The sequence below is a fragment of the Notolepis coatsorum genome, assembly GCF_963971535.1.
Source record: "Notolepis coatsorum genome assembly, chromosome: 13".
NCBI classification, from domain to species: Eukaryota; Metazoa; Chordata; class Actinopteri; order Aulopiformes; family Paralepididae; genus Notolepis; species Notolepis coatsorum.
In genome coordinates, this window is record NC_140177.1 from 127,991,185 (window position 1) to 128,019,046 (window position 27,862).

General features: G+C 40.5%; 1 protein-coding gene across 3 annotated transcripts in view; it reads left to right on the top strand.

Annotated features, from left to right (window-relative positions):
• The first annotated feature begins 435 nt into the window (after window positions 1-435).
• Window positions 436-27,862, top strand: part of ranbp9 (RAN binding protein 9) — a 128,493-nt gene continuing 101,066 nt past the window's right edge. For all 3 annotated transcript variants that reach the window (XR_014620441.1, XR_014620442.1, XM_084328032.1), the window contains exons 1-2: window positions 436-1,028; window positions 20,859-20,970. Coding sequence is in view for 1 of the 3 variants with exons in the window: in XM_084328032.1 (XP_084184158.1) it covers window positions 812-1,028; window positions 20,859-20,970 (329 nt within the window). In the remaining 2 variants the exon portion in view is untranslated. The remainder of the gene's footprint in view (window positions 1,029-20,858; window positions 20,971-27,862) is intronic.

Genomic DNA, 27,862 nt, shown 5'->3' on the forward strand with positions numbered 1-27,862 from the left:
AGACATTTGTAGGGGCCAGTTTCGAATTGCAGTCTCCCGTAGGTGTTCTTTGAGAGTGCTTTTGAAGGTGGGTAGTGATTCACATTCCTTTACAGCTTTGGGTAGGGCGTTCCACATTGATGTGGCATAATTGCGAAACGTGTTTAGTCCCTTGTTTGAGCCGAATCTGGGTTTAACATGATTTGTGGAGCTCCCTCTGGTGTTGTGATCGTGGTATTCACTGACCTTTGGGAAGTATTTTGACATGTACATGGGCAACTAAGCCAATAGAAATAAGGTATAACTCATGAGTGCTTTGGCTCCTATATTAACATTTACATTTTGTTAAAAAAATCACACTTTGTAACTTTTGACACTTACACGAGGAAGTGGCTGGACATTCTCTAAACCAATCAGATGTGTGGATGACGCTCCGACAACAAAGAAAAGACCGAGCTCGAGCTCACTCCGTCGAGCTGCTCAACTGACGCCAGGGCTGACGGTTTGCTCCAAACATCGACCTGCTCCTCTTGTCTTGTAACGTCGACACTCGTATCCGCTCTCAAACACTGTAACCAAATCAATATTGTAACCAGGTCGCTGGATTTGTGGCTTTTGTTAATGTCAATCGAGCCCATTTTATTAAGCGATCGCTTTGCTTAGCTGGCTAACGTTTAGCTGTGTGTTAGCTAGTCGGCTAGCTAGGTGGTTAGCCAGTTCGCCTAGCTAGCTAGCTAGCTTTGTTACAAAAACAACTTGACACTGACTGACACAAGTGGCTCTGGCTTGTTGTTACTGACGAGCCATCTTTAGTAAACATCGTCCCGTAGCCATGTCTGGACAGTCCTCGGGCTGTGGGTTTCTCATGTCTGTGGTTGTTCACGGGGACTCGGCTCTGAACGAGCAGGAGAAGGAGCTCAACCAGCGACTCCGACGCCTTTATCCAGCCGTCAACGAGACCGAGACTCCGCTGCCTCGCTCCTGGAGCCCGAAGGACAAGTTCAGCTACATCGGCCTCTCTCAGAACAACCTCCGTGTGCACTATAAAGGTACTATAAACACTATAAAGGTACTATAAAGAGAGCAGGGGGGTGTTTATCACACAGCTGATCAGATGTTTAGGCTGGTTTGCCAGCTGACGTCAGTGGGTTAATGTTAGCATGGCTAACACCGTACTGGCTAAAAACAAAGTATGCTATGCTAGCAGCTTAAACAACAACAAGACAGAGGACATCTTGCAAAGCGACCAGCTGGCGAGGTATATCCCCACAGCCAAAACACATTGAGCTAGGTTAGCTAGCTTCCTTGTCATCTAGCCTGTCTGCTTTAAGGAACTGTCCATTAAACTAGCCTGCTGCACACTATGGGGGATTTCAACTCGATTGTCATTATATGAAATCACCATGAAACAAAGTCGGCAAGATTGATAAAGCTGATATGGCTACTCACATAATGAAGCTGTTTTGCCGAAATTGACCTGGATTAACAATAATTTTGTCATTACCAGATGCCGCACGGCGGCCAGCATACAGCTGCTGTATACTGTAAATAATTAGTTACGTGTCTGGTAACAAAACACGTAGGCCTATATTTAATATATTTGTTTAGCTCCTTATGCCTTATCTGACATTCAGGTTAGACTAGTTGCCTAGCCATGCTATCAAGAGGTTTCTGACGCGGGCCTGCTAGAAAAGGCTAATGTGAATAAGGTGTGCTTGTATTTCCTGGGTGTGTTCTTCTACTATTGTGTCTTGTACTTCTTCACATGCCCTTCCTGTTTCCGAGTCACTAGATTGTTCTGTCTAGAATAAATTAATGTGTCATATACAACATGTGTCATGTTCATATGCAGACACTGGATACAACCCTTAAAACAAACGCTATTCAGGCCACCAAAGCAAACTACTGTAGAGTCACACTCATTACTCTGTGTTACTGTCCAGCAGCAGTGGCAGCAGCAGTGGTTCTCAAAGTGGGCACCAGGGACCCCCGGGGGTCCTTGAGAGGGTTCCGGCCCAGCAAAATGAGTCTAAAATTAGTTTAATTTCACTAATACTTAATTCACTAGAAGTTAGCCCAATGAGAGTATACAAGAACGACTATTCTGATCATAGATTTCTCCCCACCTACATGCATGATAAACTATGGAACTCCGGACTAAATCACATCTAAAAATGATCTTCTCAGATAAGGGTCCTGGAGATGAATCCAATTCATCAGTTTGGGGGTCCTTGAAAAAGTTTGAGAACCATTGATCTATGGCATATTAATCCCAGCCCCAACATCAGGCTATGTATGACTGGCATCCAGTATGTCTGCTTTGGCTCAATAGTGTCTCCACTCTCCACAAATAAAGATCTAAGAATCTCTCATCATCTGAATCATTATGGTTATATGGGGTAATTTTGTTATTTGAGGGAGGTATGGGAATATCATGGAAACATAATAGGCATCTAAAATAATGATAATAAGCACAACTTGGTTAACCCAAATTTCTTACAAGATGAGATCTGTAATATTTGAAAATGAAAGCGTTTTATTTACTTTATTATTCAGTTCAGTGGGCAGTTCAGCGGGTGGCTCATCAGTTGGATTATTATATGCTTTCTCGTTTACATGAAAAATGGAACTACAGCCAATTTAATTATTCAAACATGTTATTACTATAGTAATAAATAATAATCTAAGACCTCTAAGAAGGGAGATCCCCCCCCCCCCCTTGAACGGCCCTTCTAAGGTTTCTCCCCTCCACATTGCCTGTGGATCTTTTTTCCTATTGCTAGGTTTTTTTGTGAGTTGAATGTCTGGGAGTGTTGCATTTTATTTATTTGTCATTTTATTTTGGATTTCATGTTTTTAGTTTTGTTCTTGATTTATTGTGACGTTTCTTCTTGACTTGTTTAAAGAAGACGTGTCCGGCCCATGGGGACATTAACGCGTGTTGTTGGGCCTTACAAATACATTTGATTTGATTTTATAGTTTTAAGACGGTCCAAAAATATTAGTGAAAACAAGCAGCCTTCTCCCTAATCCAAAAACTATGGATTGCCAAAACGTGTGATGTCATCAAGTATAACCTGACGTCTGGAGCTGCTCCGTAGACGATGAATTAGTTTCAGTTTATTTAAAAAGGACAATACACATTAATCAACATTAATGTAAATGTGCCAGTTTAATTCGCAACTGTAGTCCTTTTGGCAAATTTTTTAAGCTAGTGCAATCATTGTTCATGATTTATGATTTTATTAGGAGGATCCCCATTAGCTGATGCAGAACATCTCTTCGCGGGGTCCACACATAACATAAACATGTCAATAGATGAGACATTTACAGAGAAACGACCATCATGGTATCATATAAAACTAAGATCTTTAGAAAGCTATTTGAGGAAAGTTGAAGAAACGTTTGAGGAAATGGTGTCTGTAGCTGGTTATTTTAAAAACAAATGAGAGAGGAGGAGGAGGCTGGTGGGGTGTGAGAGCCAACGAGAGTGATGATGATGACAGTGCAGGCAGGGAGAGACGACTGAGTCAGTGAAGTAGAAAAAGTACTACTTTCTTTTTCCACCAATCATGTGCTGGTGCGTCCAACTTGAGAGTTGGCAGCACCGAAAACGTAGTCTGGAGCCCTGTGAATATATTTCATTCAGTGTTCCTTTTTTAATTGACATGGTTGTGTCCTTTATATTTGTGATGGTGAGTGATATAACATCCCCACTCGTTTATCTTGAGCTCCTGACATTAATTTCGTGGACATGTCTGAAAATCTGCTCGTACAAAAATGTATACAACTATCCTATCGTCCATGCCATCGACTGGCGGACACCGAGTGTGGCGGATATATTGTTATATCAGCAGCAAAAGGCCATATAATTTCATACTTACTAGGGATGGCCCGATCACGTTTTTTGCCACAGATCATCTATGAGCCATGTCGGCCGATACACTGTCGATTAGGGATGGGTACCTTTCACATTTGAACCGATACCGGTACCGTACCTGTGAATCGATACCGGTACCCAACGGTACCTTTTTTCGGTACTTTTGTCTCAAGAAATTTAATTTACCTACCTCAGTCGTAAAAAAAAATCCAAACTTCAAATAACTACAATTTTGACAGTTTTCGGCTTGTCATTGCTCCGACTGCTTTGTTGTTGAATCAAGTCAAATCCTAGGTAAGCATATATTGTGCATGTGAACGTTGACATGAAAAGAAAAAAAAGTAAAAAAAAAAAAATTTAATAAAATTTTTTTTTTTTTTTTTTCAGTTTCTCACTTGATTCGATACTCGGTAGTACCGACGTGTTTCGGTTCGGTACCTCAAAAGTACCGAATTCGGTACCCATCCCTACTGTCGATACCTATCGTTTTTGGTTTTGTTATAGCAGCTGGCAGTATTATACTGTAGGTCTAACACAGGCATTCTCAAAGATCCGGACCGAACCACAACTGTCTCTGCAAATTATACTTTTCATTATGTATTATGTGTGAGACAGCGTCAACACACGAGTAAAAATTCTCTGCTATATCCACTACAAGCAGCGTCTGTGCATGTCCGACTGCTCCACTGTCTTGTGTGTCTGTCTACTATGCTTTGGTCCAATCACATTCCCCCACCCACAGTCTGCGAATCAGAGGCAGAGTAGGGCGGGTCTTCATGGCATGCTTGTTGTCTCTTTCAGCGACCGCCTGGGAGAGTAACGGGGCTCAGAGTACTCGTCTTGACTACACTTAATGGCACTTAAAGCCCTATGAATTCCATGACTTTTCTTGTGATCGCTTTACCCTTCTGACTAGGCTTGGGCGGTATCCTTTTATTCACACCGATATACCTTTATCGGGGTAAAATGAAAGTCATACCGGTGCACGGTATTTGACGTATGTAAGGGACAGGTGGCGAACACAAAGAAGAGGGCGAGAGCAGCGAACGAAAGGAGCCATGACGTCACTATCTGCCGCAGACCTAAGATCATTCATGGACGATAAAGATGAGTAAACCAGTTAGATATATTAGACTAACGAAATGTTTACAATAAGTGTAAAACACAAGAAATAATGGACATGCTGCTGACTAATATGATTATCATTTACCCTGAGTATTAATTACCTGTTGGGAAAATTTAAATATATCAAATCTACTTTAATTTATGTGGTTCTGAGGCCAGAGACTGAGCCATAGACGGATCACACTTAGCCTGTGTTATCAGGCAAAGGTTAACCCTATACGTTCGTGGTTAACTTCTCTGCACTTAGTGCAATATGCTCCCTGAGAGAGAAAGCTACACCTCTCTAGAACATCGGGAGAATATTTCATTTGTGATTTATGTAGTGATGCACGATATATCGGCCGCCGATATAATATCGGCCGATATGTAGGGATGGGTATCGTTAGGATTTTATCGATACTACTACTCTTATTGATACTGCTTAACGGTTCGGTACTTTATCGATACTCTTATCGGTTCTTTTTGGTTCTTTTTTTGCAAGAAAAAAAGACAATTAATTAAGAACAGAATCAACATTGCTTTATTATTTATAAATACAACTTTATAAATAAGTATTATAAATAAATATAATTTCTTCAGCAACAGCAATGTTCTTTTATATAACTTTATAAATAAATATAATAATTTAATATAATTTCTTCAGCAACAGCAGCAACAATGTTTTAAATGTGTCTGACTCTGAATTATAGACTTTTTATAATAAACAACAAATGCAAAAGGCTAACAGAACTGTGACACTCGTTCACCCTATCCTCTGTCATCCTTCCTCTAGCTGCTAGGGAGAAAGGACTTTGGGTGGTGGAGGGAGGTAGAGGAGGAGGATGTGTGGTGGCCCTGGGCTCACTGGCCTGGGACATAGTGGCTGACGCCTCAGCTTGACGATCTATAAAAAGTTTAGATTGTAGTATTTGTAGCTAAACAATTGTTTTGTTTATTAGCCTATTTGTAATAATTCGTTATTAGCCTAGGCAACTCCGTATCTTGGCTTACGGTTACGGCTGCAGTGGATGCAGATGGAACACTGCGCGCAAGGCAGTCGAATACGCGCATTTCTGCACACTAATATCATGTTTTGCCAACAGATGTTTTGATAAATTGATTTGCTCGTATTGCCACCCTTACTGGCAAATGTTTTGTTGCACTTGTGGCAACGTGCATTGTCGGCATTGACCCTTGTAAAGTATATCCATACTTTAGAACGCTTCGCTCTATCCGCCATGATCACGACTCAGTGCATGCAGAGCTGCTGTCTGTGTGCAGAGCGCTATAGCACGGGGCGTCGGGGACACTTTCATTAAGGAGTACCCGTATGTAGGACCCGTATGTCTATGTGTAGCACTAGCGAGCGACTCGCGAGGAGACTCGCTGGCTGCGGCTCGCTTCTCGTGCAGAGACAGAGAGAGGATCGTTCGCAACTTTTAAATAATAATAATAATAATAATAATAATAATAATAATAATAATTTCTCTAGAGTATCGATAGCAGTACCGAGGACGTCAGAGCTTATAAATACTCCGGTATTTTCTAATATAGAACCGGTTCCCGTTTAAAACCGGGGTCCGGGGGGCATCCCTACCGATATGGCCGTTTTTTTACACATCGGTATCGGTCCGATATCAAGATAGGGCCGATATTAAATTTTTTTATTTTTATTTTTTTTAATCTTTTTTTTCTTCTTTTTACATGTTTTGGCCTTAAATAGTTTCAAAATATCAGTCATTTCTGAAAATAAGTTACAAAAGTAAAAAAAAATATGCGTTTTGGAAAATAGCGCTTTATTTGATTATCATAAAGTGTTTTCTATACAGAGATATCGACATCGGTAAATATCGGTATCGGCCAGAACAGCAATATTAATATCGGTTATCGGTATCAGCCACAATTTTCACATCGGTGCATCACTAGATTTATGTAAGACAGCTTACTGGAAAATTGGAAGCCCTAGGTTTTCCCTTACAAGTGAATAGGGGACCATTTTGTTTTGTTTTTTATGTTGTATACTCTTTGACAAATGCCTCAAGCTCATATACTAGGGAAGATAGATCTATGTTGTACATACGAAATACAATGACATTATGACAAGCCTTAAATGTATTAGTTACAATATAAATGGTCTTAACAACCCAATAAAGAGGAAAAAACTTTTTGGACAACTTAAGAAAATGCAGTGCTCTATAGCATTCATTCAAGAAACGTACTTATCAATGAACGAACACCAGAAACTGAAGAGAGAATGGGTGGGCCAGGTGTATAGTGCGTCCTGTCAAACAGGGAAAAAAAGAGGAGTGGCTATTCTATTTAACAAATCAGTATACTTTACCAAAGAAAAGGAAATTGCAGATGACCAGGGCAGATATGTTATGGTCCTGGGGTCAATAGGAGGATCAATCATAACCTTTCTAAATATATATGCACCAAATGAAGACTGCCCCAATTTCTTTAAAGGTATAGCCTCACTTTTGGCTGGTAACGCCAAAGGAATTATCCTTATGGCCGGTGATTTCAACTGTGTACTAATTCCAAAAGTAGACAAACTTCCTGTAGATTGTGGACCCATTTAAAAAAAAAATCTAGATCACTGAATGCAATGATAAAAGAATTTGGACTTACAGATGCATGGCGTTTCCACCATCCTAGGCAGAAAGACTTTACCTTTAGGTCTGGGGTCCATGGTAGCTACTCTCGGATAGATTACTTCTGTATTTCCAAGCAAGATATTGACAAAGTTGAATCATGTATCATTGAACCAGCGACCATCTCAGATCATGGACCTCTAACTCTTCAACTTAACCTCAATACCAATAAGATCTTTAAATATTGGAGGCTCAATGTATCCATGCTGTCTGACTCTCACACACGGGAGAGGATAAGTGAAGAACTGAAGAGTTATTTTGATCTCAACAATAAGGGGGATGTCTCGCCATCAATTTTATGGGACGCGGCAAAGGCTGTAATGAGAGGTAAAATTATCTCAATTTCAAGTGCACTAAAGAAACAGCTAAATGAAAAACAGCAGAACCTAGAAAATGAGTTAAAAATACTAGAAAGGAAACATAAACTGAACAGAGATGAGGAAGATTTAAAAGCTCTACTAACCTGCAGACAAACTAGATGACCTGTTGACATACAAAGCGGAAGGAGCCCTTAGATTTGCTGGTAGGAATTACTATGAGATGGGAAATAGGGCAAGCAAGCTACTGTCATTCCAGCTCCACAAAATACAGTCAAGTCGGATAGTTCCAAAGATTAAACACCCCAGCACACACATGGAAGTAATGCAAACGCAAGAAATTGCTAATGCATTTGCAGATTACTATACCGACCTCTACAAAGCACAGCAATTGGAAAACAAGAAAGAAAAAATCAACAACTTCTTAGATAACCTTAAACTTTCTAAACTATCCCCAGATGAGGCGGATGAGCTAACCTCCCCTATTACGGATAAGGAGATAGGGGAAACTATTCAGATGCTTAAGAACAATAAATCACCAGGTACAGATCGGTTTTCAAATGAATTTTATAAACATTTCACTGAACAGTTAACACCAGTATTAAGTGTAGTTTATAACTATGCCCTATCTGAGAGAGATCCACCAGGAAGCTGGTCAGAAGCTATTGTCTCGGTAATACATAAAGAAGGTAAAGACCCCACAAGATGTAGTTCCTATAGGCCCATAAGTCTCCTTTGCAACGATTTCAAGATATTGACATCTATACTTAAAAAAAGAATACAGAAACATATTATTAAACTGATACACCCAGACCAGACTGGCTTTATCACTGGTCGACAGGGTGCTAACAACATCAGAAGAACTTTAAATCTGCAAACAGTGGCTGGATCTCGAAAAGAACAATCAATGCTTCTCGGCTTAGATGCCGAGAAGGCATTTGATAGAGTTGATTGGCTGTACCGTGAACTAACATTGAAAGGTATGGGATTCAATAACACATTTATAGATTGGATAAAATGTTTATATAAAAATCCTAACTCTAGAGTAAGGGTGAATGGTCACTGCTCTCACTTCTTTGAGATACAGAGAGGGACACGCCAAGGAGACGTTTTGTCTCCGTTACTATTCGCGATTGGCATAGAGCCACTAGCGGAGATGATTAGATCAAACCCTCGGATACAGGGAATAGATGACCAAAAAGGCATTACACACAAGATCTCGCTATTTGCTGATGACATTTTACTTTATATCAAAAACCCTTTAGAATCAATTCCAAACATAATGATGGATTTAAGAAATTACGGCGAACTGTCGGGTTATAAGATAAATGAGACCAAATCAGAAGCCATGATGATAGTGGGAACATGGCCAACACATCTGAATAGTATAGCACAGGGCTGTACGCTAAGCTTTTTCACTAGGGGCACACTTGCCCCTAAATGAGAAATTTAGGGGCAAAAAATATTTTTTAGGGGCACATTTTTTAATAACAATTTTACCATTATTAAAAAATATATGTTCCTCCTGCCTCATTACTGTGGTCCTTTTATTTAACATTTAAGTGCGTTTGTTTTCAGGTTTGTATCTTTTATAATGAACCAACTGAGAGTGTGTAAATCACTAATAGAACAAAAACAACAAACTGTGTGTGTGTGTGCGCGCGCTTGTGTAGTGCTCCTTGAATGAGATCATCACAACACACACACACCATTAATCAGGAGGAGAAGAAACTCTGCATACATTTGTTTCACAATGAAAAGTGCTTTAGAAATCAAATGAATTATTATTATTGTAAATAACCTCATGAAAGGTTTATTATTTGTATGGGTAATTACCTGCTTCATATTTGTGATGTTACTGGTTTCAGTGTGTGCCTAAAGTGATCAATGTGTTGGGCCGTTTATAGAGATCTATGCCAATTAATGTTTATGTATATCCAGGACTTTTTTTAATAAGAATTGAGAGGTATTTGTATATGTGACCTTTATTTTGAAAACCGTGTTGCGACGCAACCTTGTTTACATTTGCGCTTTTGACAGTGAAATGTTCAGTCCAACTTAGCTCGAAGGAAAGACTAATAAAAAAGGTTTAATTGACCCGTATGAGGCTCTTACGGTAGGACTTTGATTGTTTATAGAAGTGGAATGTAATACTATGCAAAACGAGAAATAAACAGTGATTTTACCAGCAGTCATTTCATTTCATATACGGGGAACCGACAATTATTAGTATTATATTATTTGCATATCGTCTCATTATTAGATAGATAGGTTGATACTTTATTGATCCGCGGTGTCAATTTAAGTAGACAGTATTTCACGTCCTAATAGTGGGGTACTCACGTAATGCATGGCTGATCCTGAACGTTAAGTTTCCGTGTCCCCGTCAATCAATCATCACATCATCACGTCAATCATCATCATCTTATCATCTCTCCACATCGGACGTGGTTGTCATAAAATTGACTGATATCCATTATCCACTCCGTTGTTCTTGCGGAGCAAGAGCCATATTATTATTTAAAGGAAGAGAGCCCACATTCAGTTTCGTTTTGCTAGGAATTATGGGATTTGGTGTTGGATGTATAGACTACGCAGATAGGGACATGGTCTTTAATCGCACGATAGACTACAAGTTCCAAGTATATAGCGTGACCCAGATTCACTCCACGCAAATCTTTTTTTTCACTCAGGCTATCGGTGATCGCAGTAAGTTCATTCATCATTGCCGACAGATTCTTTCATAGCACCACGACATTGTGTCGCACTGACAGCTCGCGTGAGTGGCGTCATCACACGCCTTGGATAATTTACGAGTGAAATGCGAATGCAAGGCTTGAAAGCACTACTCGCAAGCCCGCCCCAAGATAATATTTACCAATCGCAACGGCCAATTAAAGGGGCAATTCGCGATCATATCATCGCAGCGTACAGGCCTGTAGCACCCTTCCATTGGGCTAGAGACGGATTCAGGTATTTAGGAATAATTTTGACTCCCAGCAGCAATCAGTTATATCAAGCAAACTACGAAAAGTTGATTGTACAAATCAAATCAGACATGGCCAGATGGGACATTTGACCTCTCTCCCTAGTGGGAAGAATAGAATCAATTCGAATGAATGTGCTACCTAGACTTATTTTTCTCTTCCAGTCTCTACCTATACCAATTCCTGCCACTACCTTTAAAAGGTTAGATAAACTCCTATCCAAATTTATCTGGCAGAGGAAAAAACCTAGAGTAAGGCTTAAAACACTGTTTGCCAAAGAACAAGGGTGGTCTTGGTCTGCCAAACCTAAGAAACTACTACTGGGCAGCTCAATTATGCATACTTGTGCATTGGATACAAAAGGACCTAGATTCCGGATGGGTACAGATTGAGCAAAACTAAATTCCAAAGACTCCTCTCAGATCCATAATATTCCTGGGGAAAGCATACTGGAAAAAAATTAAGATTGGTAACAAATGGATTACAAATACATTAAAGGTATGGGAAAGTGTAAGGAAAAAGGGGGGAGGTCCACAATCAATATCTAGGGCCATGCCAATAGCAGACAATACAGAATTCCGGCCAGCTATGGAGGATGGGGGTTTTAAAAAATGGGCGGATTTGGGCCTGGTTACTATCGATCAATTAATGGAAGGAGACTGTTTTAAATCGTTTGCACAGCTACAGCAATGTTTTGATCTACCTTCGAAAGACTTGTTTAGATACTTTCAAATAAGACACTATGTAATGACTCACAGTGAGTGGGAAGCAATTAAGAGACCACCAACAAATGTGGAGCGGTACTTTATTAACACAATAGAAAAAAACTTGATGGAAAGAAAGCAGATATCCAATATTTACAACATGTTACAACTAGACGATCCAGGAGACACCACCTATATTAAAGAAAAATGGGAGTTGGAAGCTAATGTGATCATAGAAAATGAAGAATGGGAGGACAGCCATTCAAGCAATCATAAAATCACAAATAGCCCAATGTGGAAGGAGTTTGACTGGAAGGTCAAGGTCAGGTACTTTAGGACTCCTCAAGTTCTCCGGATTTGCTGGTGGGTCCTCACCACTATGTTGGAGAGGATGTGGAATGATCGGAGATCATACACATATTTTCTGGGACTGTCCAAGGGTGCAGACATTTTGGGTGAATATCAAAAATGAGATTAAAACCATTCTAGATCTTGACTTACCTCTGAATCCATCGTACTATATCTTGGGATGTATACCGAAAGGCACATACTATGGAGATACGTTATACATCTTGAGAGTGATACTGCAAGGAAAATGATAACTATGGCATGGCTACAAAATCAACCACCGACAATCAAACAATGGACCAAGAGACTGAGACAGATGTATACAATGGAAGAAATGACTGCTCAATTGCAACTGAAAAAAGATATGTTTATGCCAGGGTTCGAAATTAACGGGGGCTCGGGGCAAAATGCCCTTGAAAATGGACAAAATGCCCCCGAATATCAGTTAAGGGGGGCAGAAAATGCCCCCGACAGTTTACTAATTATATATATAATTATATATATGATCTACAGTGCGAGCATTTCCCTTGTATTTGGCCCTAATAATATGTGTGTGTGCGCCACCCGGAAAAATCATTTACTCGAGACGAGTGACGATTACAAAACAGCTCCGCTGTTATAATAGTCCCACATTACACAAGGCGCATAAACGTCCAATCACAGTAGCGCCCGAAAACAAAGTCACGGTACCGGCTTAGGCAAGTTATACATTCAGAATCAGACAACGCAAAAAAATCAGCCAGCCATGAAGCCCATTCATTTTTATTTTGAGCAAAAGAGAGACGAGGAGAAAGAGAGGAATCCGGCTGACATGGCTTTTGAAGTGATATTCGCACGTGTTTTTGCGGGTCCAGTACCCACGGTATGTTGACAGAATTCGCAAAACACCTTATCGACTGAAGCATAAAAGTCATTAGGATACTGCTCTGCTCTGAATTTAGGGCTTAGTGGGGAATTTCTTCCGACGTTAACGTTAACGACGCACCGAAGCAGCTAGACCATTTCTCCGTGTTGTGTGTAACACGCAGCGGTCCCCGCCTCCTCCCTCCTTGCAACAAACGTTCCACCCAAAAACGGAATTTCTATTTCATAATGAATTAAATAATTGTATAAAGAATTTTCAATGTTCTGTCATCTAATAATATATTCCATTACCTTTCCTATCTGTATCAAAGTCAAAATGTTGGTATCATAACAACACTACAACATACAAAAGCAGCTTGACAACCGATATCCTTTGCGTTTGATTGATTGAAAACTTTATTAACAGATTGCAGAATGGGTACAATACAGTACAGCTCAATACACACAAGTTAAGGGGATGCAGACCAGAGAAAGACTTTCGTCTTGTTTACATCAGGGTCCCCCATTTTCAATTCATAGTGTGCACACGCACAGTATAATAATGCATGAGATAAATAGTTAATAAACTCTGTGTTACTTGAACAATTTGCACTGTGCTCCTAAATTTCTTTGTGTGCTCCTAAATTTTTATTTAGATTTTATTTATTAACATTTTATTTAGGAGCACATGTGCTCCTTGGGAAAAAGGTTAGCGTAGAGCCCTATATATGGAGACATTAACATTACATTATCAAACATAGGGACGAAGACTGTAAAAAAAAGTGTCAACAATGTTTTATAATCCTTATGTTAATTTTCATCATAAAAATTCAGTGCCCCCGAAATACAAAAAAAAGCCCCCGAAAATCAATTAAGGGGGGCAAAAAAAGCCCTTGAAAAAAAATGTTAATTTCTAACCCTGGTTTATGCAGAGATGGTCACTTGTAACCTTGTACCTGGAGATACACTAGCATGAGTCTGACCCTCCTGACGCCCTCTCTTTTTTTCTTTTTCTTTTTTTGTTCTTTTTTTTCTGTTAATTTTTTTTTCCTTTTTGCTAAATTTATTTTTCTATTTATTTCTTCGTTTCTTATCCTACAAAAAATCCCAAAAAAAAATATATTGTAAAAATCCCTCCCCTCTGGGTTGTTTATGAGGCGTACTCGGATTATACAGCTTATTTTGATTACGCTGAATACTTTGAAAACAAATTGAATAAGAGGGAAGAGCCTGAGTAACAAATGTCATTGACTATGTGAATCAAGTATATTATACTGTATGATTAATGCAATGTGATGTTCATTATGACACAAAATAAAAGAAAGTTCAAAAAAAAGAAACTACTGTGTTTGCATTTGTAGGCCTCTTTACTTACTTAAAAAAAGGAAACATCATTTATGGTATCACTATCTCTCTCCCAGTATCGTCTGGCGGCCTGCAGAGGGATACTATTTTCTCAACCAGAGCTTTCAACCAATGCAATGGAACCATTCTGGCGGCCTGCAGCGGGATACTATTCTCTCAACCAGAGCTTTCAACCAATGCAATGGAACCATTTTGATTGACAGTCGATTCGGCCAATTACGCCACACCGCTAGCACCCACCTCCTGCTGTCCTTACCACCAATCGGCAAGCGTTTATTCATTTTCTACTTTCGGCATGCCGCCATTGTTCTGTTTGCGAGAGCGAATACGTTAGCTGCCCGGCCCGCCGACCAGCGCTCCACAGCATGACCAAATGAGACATAATGATTTTACTGCAACAAATGTTATAATAAAACAAAGCCTTTCTATACATTTGTCTGGTTGAAAACTTTATTAACAGATTGCAGAATGGGTAGTTTGGTACGGAATGAGCAACGGAATGGAACTCGGCTATGAACGGACTAACAGAGTAATGCCTTGTTTACTGCTATCTTCGGGTAAATAATATGCTTGTTATTGAACGTGTAACACTAACTATATAACGTTAATGCCACAAAACAAATGTTTGTGTCATTTTAACAGCAGATACTTTCTTAAATGCCATCTTCCCGAGAGAGGGTTAGAGTCCTGTTAATAAAGTTTAAAAAGTTTTCAATCAGACAAGTGTATAGAACGAAGGGCTTTTATTATAACATTCGTTGCAGACAGTAAAATCATTATGTCTCGTTTAGTACTCCTGAGGAGCGATGGTAGTCCACTCCGGCGGGGAGCTAAAGCTAACGTTATTAGCCGTATTGTGATGAGCTCTGATCAATGGCTGACATTCAGGACGTAAAAAACTGCAGGACGCTCCAACGTGTGACGCGTCTCTCTTCTGACCAATCAGTGGTCTGCAATGTTTCACGTGACTTTTCTGGTACCCAATAGGGTCGCTTGGAACCTCGATAGAGGAGTAGGGTATATCTGCAGAGCCGCAAGCCCAACGAGAGGAGGGTACTTTATTATTATTATTATAAAAAACAGCGGTGATGCGGTATTCAGCCTACTCTGCGGTGGCCGTGATGTAACAGCGATACCGCGGTAATGCGGTAATCGCGGCAGCTCTAGTAACACGGGCTGCCACCCCCCCCCCCCCCCCCCCCCCCCCCCCGCTGATGATAATGAAAGTCATACCGTCATATACCGTATACCGGGGTATTAGGTAATCAAGGTATAACGGTATGAAAAAAGTCATACCGCCCAAGCCTAATACTCACGGGTGCTCTCTAAAGTGGTTTGTGTTAGCGGCCGTTTTGGTTCTTTGTACTCTCTGCGGTAAGCTTAATGAACTCTCCATGCTTCTCTGGGTGATGGACTGTCTTTTATCCTGGCATACATTGTAAATGGCATTTGTTGCATCTGTCTCAGATACTTTGTAATAGTTCCACACCTCCGACATGTTTTAGGTTAGATAACATGCGACAATGACAACTCTGCTGAGAATAGGCTCATGTTTTTTGCGCCATTGATCGGTTTTCGCAATCGGCGACTAGAAAGCTTTATCGGAATTCCCCAATCTCATATTTATACTGAATATCGGCCGATACCAATCGCTGGCCGATCGATCGGGGCATCCCTAATACTTACAAGTAGGGATGCACCGATATGAAAATTTGCGGCCGATACCGATTGTTCAACTAACACAATCGGCCGATACCGATATTTGTGGCAAAAAAATAAAAAATATTATGAAACTACTGTATATTTTTATGTCTCTAAATGTTTTGATGAATTGAAAATGGAGGACCCTTATGTAAAAAAGCCGAAAGTCTTTTTCTGGTCTTCATCCTCCAGTCTTAGCACTGTTGTTGTATTGAGCTGTACTGTATTTCACCCATTTTGCAATCTGTTAACCCCCTGAGGTCTAGAGTTTCTAGCTCCACCTTCTCAGAATATTCTCTTTTTTTTTGTTACATAATGTAAAATTACAGATTCATACCTTCAAAATAAGCCATCAATTGTCAAATTTGAGACGATAGTTTTCAATCAATGTCCTATCAAACATTCTGGTACAGTCATTACCAATTTGCAGCAGGAGCCTCTGAAGAGAATTCAGTGAATTCAGCTAATGATAAGGGAACTACACTCCTTCCCTCATCATAGATTTGATCGTAATATTTATGAGAATGCATGTTTTTTCACACTACAGGAGGAGTACGTCACAGTATGATGTCATAATCGAACATTCTAGAACATTTGTGTTCTATATATGCAACAATTCTCTGAGCATTTCCTGGCATTTTTTCAGACTACAACATCAATCCAGACTGGTTTGACCCTGACAGCACGTGTGGCAGCAAAAAAAAAAAAAAAAAAAAAAAAAAAATCTAACCCTAACTAACCGTACTGTCATGCACTTGTCCTAATAAACTAACCTATACTGTAGCACTCAACACTTTGATGAACATTGTTGCTCAGCTGATAGAGTTGTGCCCTTCCTGATGGCTTGTCGTACAGAACTTGTAAGTCGCTTTGGATAAAAGCGTCAGCTAAATGACTAAATGTAAATGTAAATGTAAATGAGAGAGAGAGAGAGAGAGAGAGAGAACAGGTCTTCACCTCTCTACTTTCTACTCTACTCGGATGGTATTTACAGTACTGTACCAACCACCGTTATAGTTGATCATGACACTGCCAGAAAGGATGTAGTATTCCTTCTAGATGGTTCTGACGGCACAAGGAATGGATTCCCAGCTATTCCTTCTGTAATGTACTGATTTCTTTTGATTTCTCTGTTTGAGAGAGAGAGAGAGAGAGTGTGTGTGTGCAGGCGAGTAGCTGGGGGGGGGGGGGGGGGTTAGGATGATTCCAAGGGCCCAGCAAATGCCCCAAATTTTTTTATAGATTGGGGGCCCCACATTTTTTAATAGATTGGGGGCCCACAAATTGATTCTTTCATGGGGCACAGAATCTCCAGCTACGCCCCTGTGAGCGCACCTTTCTACTCTAGAGAGCTGTCATCACCGTGATGCGCGCTTGAATGAACTGCGAGATAACTCATAACTCGTACACACACGCACTCTGTCTCTGCCATACAGTAGTTATGTTGTTTTAGCGCGACGTGGGTATATACACGGGCGAGTATGAAAAGCATGTTAGACTACTTTTAATACATAAATTAACGTTCCGTCGGGTCCCGTGTATTCTCGAGAATGATAATAATAATAATGCAGGACCTCTTCAGATTATATTATCAACGACAGACAGTGAGAAACACAACCCCCCCCCCCCCCCTCTCGCGCTGAAGAATATGCATATTAGATCACTCAGTGATTAACACCTATGCGCTGTTTGTGTGTGCGCGCGTCCATGTATGTGCGTTTCCTGACGCGATGTAGTTCTTATCGCAAATGGAGATTATTACAATCATACCATCTAGCAAGAATTTAAGAGGGATTCTAATTCTTTTGTTGTCCGCCGACGGGTTCAAAGCTCCAGCGTGACCCCTAAGGGTTTAAAGTTTTCAATCAATCAGACAAATGTATAGAAACGCTTTTATTATAACCATATAACAACAAATTATATTTATGAAAATGTTTTAGCCCTATGCTTGACTATTATTTTAGGCATGGCAACAAATAAAATAATAATAATAAAATGAATAAATAAAATATTAAATAAATAAATAGGCTACACGTCTCTCTTTTTGTGTTACAAATTGTGCTCACCGATATGAACATAGGCTCTTTACTTACTTAAAAAAGGAAACCTCAAGAAATATGTTTATGGTAGGGCGGCTACGTGGCGTAGTGGGCAAGGCGCTCGCCACGAATGACTGAGACGCTGGGCTTGCCTGTTCGAGCCCAGCGCTCCACATTGCTTTCAGTTTAGCTGGTCATTCATACTAATACACATTGGCCGTATTAGGGGGTGGGAAACTGATGGGTGGGGATCGGGTGTTGTGGACATCGACTCCTACAGGTCGGTTGGTGCGCCTGCGCAGTAGAATCAGGAAGTGTCGGGGGCAGCGTGAGCCTCCCACGCGTTACTCCTCGCCACTGAGAGATCGAGCTGCGCAGGTGAAAAGATACCTCAAGTACCGGAGGGGACTTGTGCTATGTATGACTTAGTCCACATTGCAGCCGGCTTGTGGGAGGCAAGAAACAGCGTTTGTGACAGGGGAGGATTGAATTGGATGACACGAAATTGGGATGGGAGAAAAATATAGAAAATGGGAGAAAAAGTGGATAAAAAAAAAAAATATGTTTATGGTATTCCATCATGCCATGTGTGTTTTTTATATATTTTATAATGCTCATGATTATTGCTGAAGTCTGAGTCATACAATACCTTAACTTGACTAAAAAATGTATGAGTTTTAAGAGTTTAAGAGACAGCACTGACTATCTCTCAAACAAAGCTCCATGTTCTCCAGTAATATCTCCATAATCTGAGTTTGCAATGCATGTGTCGTGTCAGGTACAACAGAACAATTTTGATTGACAGTCGATTCTGCCAATTACGTCACACCGCTTGCACCCACCTCCTGCTGTTCTTACCACCAATCGGCAAGCGCTTATTTGTTTTTTACTTCCGGGAAGTCCGCCATTGATCTTCACGAGAGAACCACAACAAACTTACCGTAGCTAATAACGTTAGCTCGCCGCGGCCCACGAGTAGACTACCAGCGCTCCGCAGGAGTACTAAACGAGGCATAATGATTTTACTGCAACGAATGTTATAATAAAAGCTTTTCTATACATTTGTCTGATTGAAAACTTTAACAGATTGCAGAATGGGTACAATTCAGTACGGGCTCTCTGAGCAAAGGAAGGAAGTGAGAGATATGAATGAGTAATGCTTGCTATGGTCGGGTAAATACGCTGATGTTATTGAACATGTAACTATATATGTAAACACTAGTAAGTAAACAACTCAAATATTACCTTTCAACTAACTCCATACTTAGCTCTCAACAATCTGGTTTTAGAGCCAAACATAGTACAACATCAGCCATCACTTTGGTTACAAATGACATTATTTCAGCATTAGATAAGAAGAAACATTGTGCTGCCCTCTTTGTTGACTTATCAAAAGCATTTGACACAGTTGATCACTACTTACTTCTAAAGAAACTATCTAACATTGGGTTGGATGATAATGCCTGTGTCTGGTTTCAGGATTATCTATCTTCTAGGCGGCAGTGTGTGAAGTTAGGTCAAGCACAATCTGAATTCTTGGCCATGACTAAAGGTGTGCCACAAGGTTCAGTTTTGGGTCCTGTCCTTTTTACAATTTATATTAATGATATTGTTTCTTCTTTGTATGGATGTCATGCCCATCTGTATGCTGATGACACAATTGTGTACTGTATTGCAGACTCTGTACAGCTGGCCTTTGAGAAATTGCAACTTTCCTTTTATGCTCTACAGGATGCCCTTACTAGTCTTAAATTGGTTCTTAATGCTAGTAAGACAAAGTTTATGTTATTTTCAAGAGCAAGGAATATTAACCTTGATGATGTGAGGATATCTACTGTCAGTGGCTCTTGTATAGAGAGAGTCACTGAGTATAAATATCTTGGCCTGTGGCTTGACGAGAAATTAACATTTAAGTTCCATGTGGAAAATCTTGCCACTAAACTGCGACAGAAAATTGGTTTCCTGTACAGAAACGGATCCAATTTTCCTCTATTTAGTAGAAAAACAATTGTGGAATCAGTCTTCTTATCAGTTTTGGACTATGGTGATGTAATTTATAGGCATCAACTCTTAAACCTCTGGATTCTGCATATCACTCAGCTCTCAGATTTATAACTGGTGACAGATATGATACTCACCATTGTGTCCTGTATGATAGGGTGGGTTGGCCTTCTCTTGCAGAAAGGCGCAACAAACACTGGTATTTATTCATTTTTAAAGCCCTTATTGGTAAACAACCTGTTTATATCTCCTCACTGTTAAATTGGAATATTGGAACCTATTCAACTCGATCGAATGACTGGATGGTTCTTAGGGTTCCTCAGATTTGTTCTGAGCTAGGGAAGTCAGCCTTTTCCTTTGATGCCTCTAACTCATGGAATGTCCTTCAACTCACGCTAAAATTGGAGGTTCTCCCTTCCCTTGGAATGTTTAAATGTATGATTTCAGACCATTGTGTGACTACCTGTAACTGTTTTAGTTGATATTTTAAAATGATTTTTAAACGTTTTTAATTTGTTTTACTCTGGTGTTTAAATTTCTGTGAATATTGTTTTTATTATGTACTGTACAATCGTCGTTTCTGTAAATGAGGGAAACCTCAGATGCTTACGATTTTAAATAAAGGTTGAAATGAAATATAACGTTAATGCCACAAAACTAATGCCTTTGTTAATCATAAGTAACTTTGATGCAGTAGAGTGTGGGGGCGGGGTTGTGCAGTTTGCTTGACTGAAACGTGTGGACCAGATTGACACGACACAAATTGACGGATATTTATCGGCCACTGCCATCGGCAAATTTGAGTTTATAGGCCGATGGCAGTCAACAAGGCACTTATCGGCTGATACCGATACCCGACCGATATATCGGTGCACCCCTACTTACAAGTCGCCCATACTTATTGCTGTGTCTTCCATGTCATCGCTTCCCCCCCAGGGCATGGGAAGACTCCGAAAGATGCGGCATCCGTACGAGCCACTCACCCCATCCCGGCTGCCTGTGGGGTCTATTACTTCGAGGTGAAGATAATCAGCAAAGGTCGAGATGGGTAAGGAAGCTTATGACCAAGGTGTCGTTGGAAGAGTGTTGTTGAAAAATGTGTGCGAATGTATCGATATCGGAATTATTTTACTCTCAAATATCTGCACCGGCCCCAAAAATCCAGTATTGGTCGGAATAATAAACGCATGATGACACACGACACTGGACATTTTACTAAATTACGCTCTATCTGTAAGGAGCTTACTTTGATCTTATACAGCTACATTGATCTGCTGTTTGTCTGTCTAAATCTGTTTTTAATTCATTTTCAATGACTAGTATCCATTTGTTGGACAGACAGAGTTGACGTTAGGTTCTAATTTAAAAATAAACCAACGGACAGTAATGCCATCCGTCAATTCTCTGTATATAACAGCCCTTCAAGGACAAAATAATATCATTCATACAAATAGTAAATAAAACGGGGCCTATGATTGATCCTTGTGGAACACCTTTTGTAACTGGTAATAATTCTCACTGGGTTTTCCCCACTTTCACACATTGGTTTCTGCCTGATAAATAGCTCTGGAACCAACCGCAAACAATTCCATCAAAACCAATACTGTAAAGTCTATTCAACAGAAGAGAATGATCAACAGTATCGAATGCTTTGGACAGATCTATAAATAGGGCAGCAAAATGTTTCCTTTTGTCTAATGCAGAAACGATCATTTATAACTAAAATGGTAGCTGAGATTGTACTGTGGTTAGCGCTGAAACCAGATTGATGGCGACTTAGAACAGTGGCTAGAGAGAAATGTTTTGAGTTGGTTATTCACTAATGATTCCAGGATTTTATCTAAGCAGGACAACTTTGAAATTGGACGATAATTGTTCAGGTCAGTTCTGTCTCCACCTTTTATGCAAAGGAGAGACATGGGCCGTTTCCCAAATACTGGGAACTGTGCCTGTTGATGTAGAGAGATTAAAATATATGCTATTTGCTCTGTGATTACTGGAGCAGCTAATTTAAGAAAGAAAGGGTCCAAGTTGTCCTCGCCAGCCCCAGTCGACTTTCTTAGACACCAACATATTATAAACTGCATTAGGGGTAGGGATGGGAATTGATAGGATTTTATCGATACGATTCCATTATCGATTCTGCTTATCGATTCGATTCTTTATCGATACCTGATCAATTTATAATTTACATAAATAAATTGGAAATGCAACAGAACTACATTTACATTTACATTTAGTCATTTAGCTGACGCTTTTATCCAAAGCGACTTACAAGTTCTGTACGACAAGCCATCAGGAAGGGCACAACTCTATCAGCTGAGCAACAATGTTCATCAAAGTGTTGAGTGCTACAGTGTAGGTTAGTTTATTAGGACAAGTGCATGACAGTACGGTTAGTTAGGGTTAGATATATTTTTTTTTATTCAGATAATGGTTGAAGAAGTGCGTCTTTAGTCGACGGCGAAAGATTGGACGTGATTCGGCTGTCCTAACTGGGGTGGGTAGTTCATTCCACCATTGTGGGGCAAGGACTGAGAATAGGCGACTTCTCTTTGATGACCCTCCCGGAGCTTGGATAGGAGTAGGTCTGAGGCGGCCAGAAGATGCAGAGCGTAGGGGTCTAAGCTGGTTAGAATAACAACATGCAACTTGACATTTCTGATTGTCATTTATTGTTGAGCCCCCATGTCAGAAAAATACAAAAACTGTAAAAAATAAAACATTAACTATAGCCTACACTTAAATAAAATAATGTATTTGAGATTCTCTTAAAATGTATTTATTTTTTTATTCTTAAACTAATTTAATCTATTGAATAACAGGTCGTTATTCCTCCGACTTCTGTCTCACACACACACACACACACACACGCACACACACACACACAGAGTCACACAGAGTCACACACACACACACACACACACACACAGAGTCACACAGAGTCACACACACACACACACACACACACACAGAGAGAGACACACACACACAGAGACGGAGCTCCCTCCCCGGGCCCCTGTCCTAAGGTATTGGCTTGTGTTGCTACACGGACACATTTGTATGTTGCACCACCATGGCTTACAGTGTAGACTTGTAAACAAACACTGCGGCTCTTATTATGTGAACTAAGCAGTGGTTCCCAAAGTCGGGGTCGCGACCCAAAGGTGGGCCGCGAGCAGCCACGGGTGGGCCGCGAGATGATTTAAATTTTTTTTCTTTTTTTTTTTTCTTTTTTTTGTCAGGCCACTGAACTTAGAAGCAGGCCAGGACAGTGTTTCTAGTTGTATTCTAAAATTCTATTCTATTGTATTCTAAAATGTGACTACCTATATGGTTTTATATTAACTTAATAAATAAACAAACGAAAAATCTACTTATTTCAACGAACATTTCAAACTAAATAACAGATTATGCACATAAAACGCTGAAAACAACCGAAACAACAATAGTATTTTAATGAGGCTATTATTATTATCATTATTATTTTGCAACAAGTTAGCCCTCTCATAAATAGCACATATAAATGAATAACTAACTTGAACTAACTTAATAGGATTGAAGTGATATTTGGCTTAAAAAATCGGTCGCCTGGCAAAAAAAATTAAATAAAAGCCAGACGATGTGCATTGGGCCGCGGCTCTCTGACGCCTTATTTTCTGGGCCCTGGCCTGAAAAGTTTGGGAACCCCTGAACTAAAGAGTACAAGGTTTACACAACAGCCCCCACCTGCTGCTTTATTGTATTTGTACCTGTACTATCCGCTGTCAGCTGTTTATCTCTCTTTGTGAGCTTGATTAAATAGCGTTAGCTCACGTTAAATAGCGTTAGCTCTGCGGCTAATTTTAGCTCACCCTGACCTAAATCAATGACTATGTTCTAAAGCATTCAAGTAGTTTTCACTGCACATAGAAGTAGCCAAACAGCGGGAGCATTTCGGGAGCATATTACCAAAATCCAGGCAATTTCGAGCCCTTAAGGAATCAAATAAGTCTGCCATGGCTACATGCTAACGCTAACGTTGTTTTGAAAACCTGGCAGCGATAAGGGAATCGAAAGTCACGGGAGGCACACGGTTCCAGGCATCGGCCAATTAGTTTTCGATTCCCATCCCTAATTAGGGGTAATAGTCTCAAAGAGAAATGTGGTGGCAGGCCCTTCATTCTGCTCATAGCAGTCACCAGGAGGAGGCCCTTCACCATGCTCACAGTCTACTTCATTAAACAAATGTCCAGCTTGGGCGAAATGGTTGTTGAAGGCCAGGCAAATCTCTTTACCTTCAGTTATCAAACAGTCATTATATTTGACCTCTGTAGGCAGTGGCAATTCTAGTAGCCTTGGATTTACTAGATTTTACCGCTTTCCAAAATGAACTTGTGATTAAATCAAAATAATAGCTTGATTTCGCATTCTAGATGGATGATGTACATTTGTTTCTAACCTGTCTAAAAGATAACCAACAGGATGGATCCCCAGAGCGGCTGGCAAGAGCCCAGGCTCTATTCCTTTCTTTGAATAGCAATGATGGCTCAGGTGTAAATTTCTTGAATGGTGCAACGCACAATATCAATACAAATAATAATAATAAACTTTATAAAGCACCCTTCATTCAATAGAAAGCAGCCCAGATTGCTTTGAAAACACACAATTTATTTTTTACAAATTAATAATAAAATGCATGACTCTGTAGACAAATTGCATATCACAAGCAATAAAACAAATAGAAAGAAGAAAAATAGTTAAATAAAATGATTAAAACTAAAGGAATATACTAAATACAGTTAAAAGCCAAGTTAAAAAGATGTGTTTTCAGATGCTGTCTAAAAAGGTGTCACTGTTGAGTAGATCAAATAGGAAAGCTTGATCACTGAAATGTTTTAGATTTATTTCTATAATATTGTGTGATTTTGTTTTCTTTAGCTATATATCATATCATATATGATACTGATACAGTTTGCATACTTTGAATTCAATACAGGTTTTGAGACCGTACTTAATTCAGTACCTGTCTAGGAGTAAACTAGGGAGTAAATTAGAATTGTATGAGATTTGCTACTTGCCCATTTATGTAGACTAACTAACTAGACTAAACCTATACTATGGAAGTTTAACGTGAAACGATATTGCTTTGTTAGCAACCTAAATCACTGAGTCTGGCTGAAAACTTAAATGAATATGTGCAATCTGTTTTTGAGTTATGGTATAGACTATGCTAAATAAATCTTTGTTATAAATAAAGCATTGTTATAAGTGTTACATTACATCATCACCACAGACATCTTAGTAGTAGGCTTGGGCGGTATAATTTTTTTCATACAGTCATACCTTGCTGACATAATACCCCGGTATATGACGGTATTCAACGGTGTTCACGCTTTACGGTAATGTTGCGACAGTGCTGTGAAAATACCGTAAAGCGGTGTGACGATGGTGTGTGTTGTTGTTGTATGTAGGATGCTGCGGGCTAACTGCTACCATTCTGAGAGCTTAACGTTAGCACTCGATGCTGCGGGCTAACTGCTACCATTCTGAGAGTTTAACGTTGGCACTCGATGCTGCGGGAGGACTGCTACCATTCTGAGAGCTTAACGTTAGCACTAGATTTTCATCAGCGGGGGGGGGGGGGGGGGGGGGGGGGGGACCGTGTTACCAAGTAAACAAATCACGGAACGGTAGTCAGTTAGCCCGCACCAGCCATGTACTACTATAACGTTAGCTCCCAGTCCCAGAACGGTAGCCAGTTAGCTCGCACCAGCAAGGTACTACTATAACGTTAGCTCCCAGTCCCAGAACGGTAGCCAGTTAGCTCGCACCAGCAAGGTACTACTATAACGTTAGCTCCCAGTCCCAGAACGGTAGCCAGTTAGCCCGCACCAGACTACTATAACGGTAGCCAGTTAGCCCGCACCAGACTACTATAACGTTAGCTCCCAGTCCCAGAACGGTAGCCAGTTAGCCCGCACCAGACTACTATAACGTTAGCTCCCAGTCCCAGAACGATAGCCACATAACCCTCTGCTGGCGCGTGCTGTGCACTACAATCCAACTCCGTGTCAGTGTAAAATAGCAGTCTGTGACGTCACGGTATTGAGAATCATACCGGCGGGATCTCGAAATATCCTGGTATACCGTCATACCGCCCAAGCCTACTTAGTAGGCAAACGGATGCCTAATCAAACAGGTTGTTAAAGGACGACCGTACATAATGAGCTGAGCTGTGTTTGGTAGGACATGCACGATGCATCATGAGGATACTCGTATAATTAATTGTGCTCCTTTTGATTTCCTCAACACAATGTCTTAACCCTTTCACAACCACACTACAGAAGGTTAATCCTTTCACTACCACAATACAGAACCTTCTGTAGTGTGGTTGTGAAAGGGTTAGGGATGCCCCGATCGATCGGCCAGCGATCGGTATCGGCCGATAATCAGTATAAATATGCGATCGGGGAATTCCGATAATGACTCATATTCGCCGATCGCGGAAACTGATCAAGTGGACTTCTCATTCGCTGTCTGTCTCAGACGCACAGGACCTGCAAACTGCCGCTGCTCCATAGCTCCGCCCGCACCCGTGTAGAGTTTGTAAACAGAGGAGGCGGCTCCTCTGCATTCGACCTGAGCTAACGTTAGCTACCTAGCTATCGTTACTGTTTAAACAAAATGACCCAATCAACTATTCACTTTTAGTAGGCATTGTCTAACGGTATTTAGCCGGCTAGCTACTGATAGCTCCGGATATCAACAAATGCCCCAGGAAGTCTAGTAGTCCATGTTGATATCTCCGTTAGCTTGCGTTAGCTTGCGTTAGCTGACGTTAGTTCTCTGTTCAAAACGAAATGTCCTATTGAACTAAAGTTCTGTCTTAACGTCATCTAGCCGGCTAGCAGTAGCTATAGATAGCTCTTGATATCAATGTCTTATAACATTGATTCAATGCGTATTGGAGCTGAGGGCTTGCTGAATGTGAAATGACCAAATAACCGTAACGTTACCAATAGGGTCCAGCTGCAGCGCCGGAGAATCCTTTTTGGAGCTGGAGGCTACTAGAGTACACAGACAGTGGAGCTGTTTGCAGATGGCGAGCATTTTGACTTGTTGCGTGGTGGCGATGTCTCGCAGATAATACAAGTACAAGTCTAATTATATAATATATATATTTTATAAAAAATAATTTTTAATTTCTTTTTAATCAAAAACAATCGGTATCGGCCGATATGGCTCACGACGATCGGTGATCGGTATCGGTGGCAAAAAAACGTGATCGGGGCATCCCTAGAAAGGGTTAACCCTTTGTCGCGTGGTAGTGAAAGGGTTGACCTTCTGTATTGTCGCAGTGAAAGGGTTAACCCTTTGGTAGTGTGGTAGTGAAAGGTAGATCTATAATGCAAACGGCGACCTCTAGGCAAAATAGCCTCACTTGGTACTGCACTTTGTTTCCTTTTTTTGTTTTGGTCTGACATGTAAATTATTATACTGTGAATTTCTCCAGACTTCTCTTGGCAGAGCCTCCTCTCCTCTATACCCACTCATCTCCCAACTCTCACATCAGACCAAAACAATTAAATAAAGTCCAATAACAAGCAGGGCTCTTAGATGTCGTTTGACAGCATTACAGATTCTAATTTCTTACAGACCAATGTATCTATGGACTAATCTTTTTTTTGTATACTTTTTTTTCAGATTTTTCTCCCCATCCCAATTCTCCCTCCCCTGTATTGAACGTTGCTCGCATATGCCCCCCACTGGTCGGTTGTAGGGAGGATAGAAGCCTTGCATCACATGTCCCCTCCGATATACGTGGAGGCAGCCCGTCACATCTTTTCACCTGCCAGCGCGGACTCTCATTGGCGAGGTGTAACGTGTGGGAGGCTCACACTACCCCTGCCATTTCCTGTCTCTGCTGTGCAGGCGTCCCCCAACACGTCCAGATTACC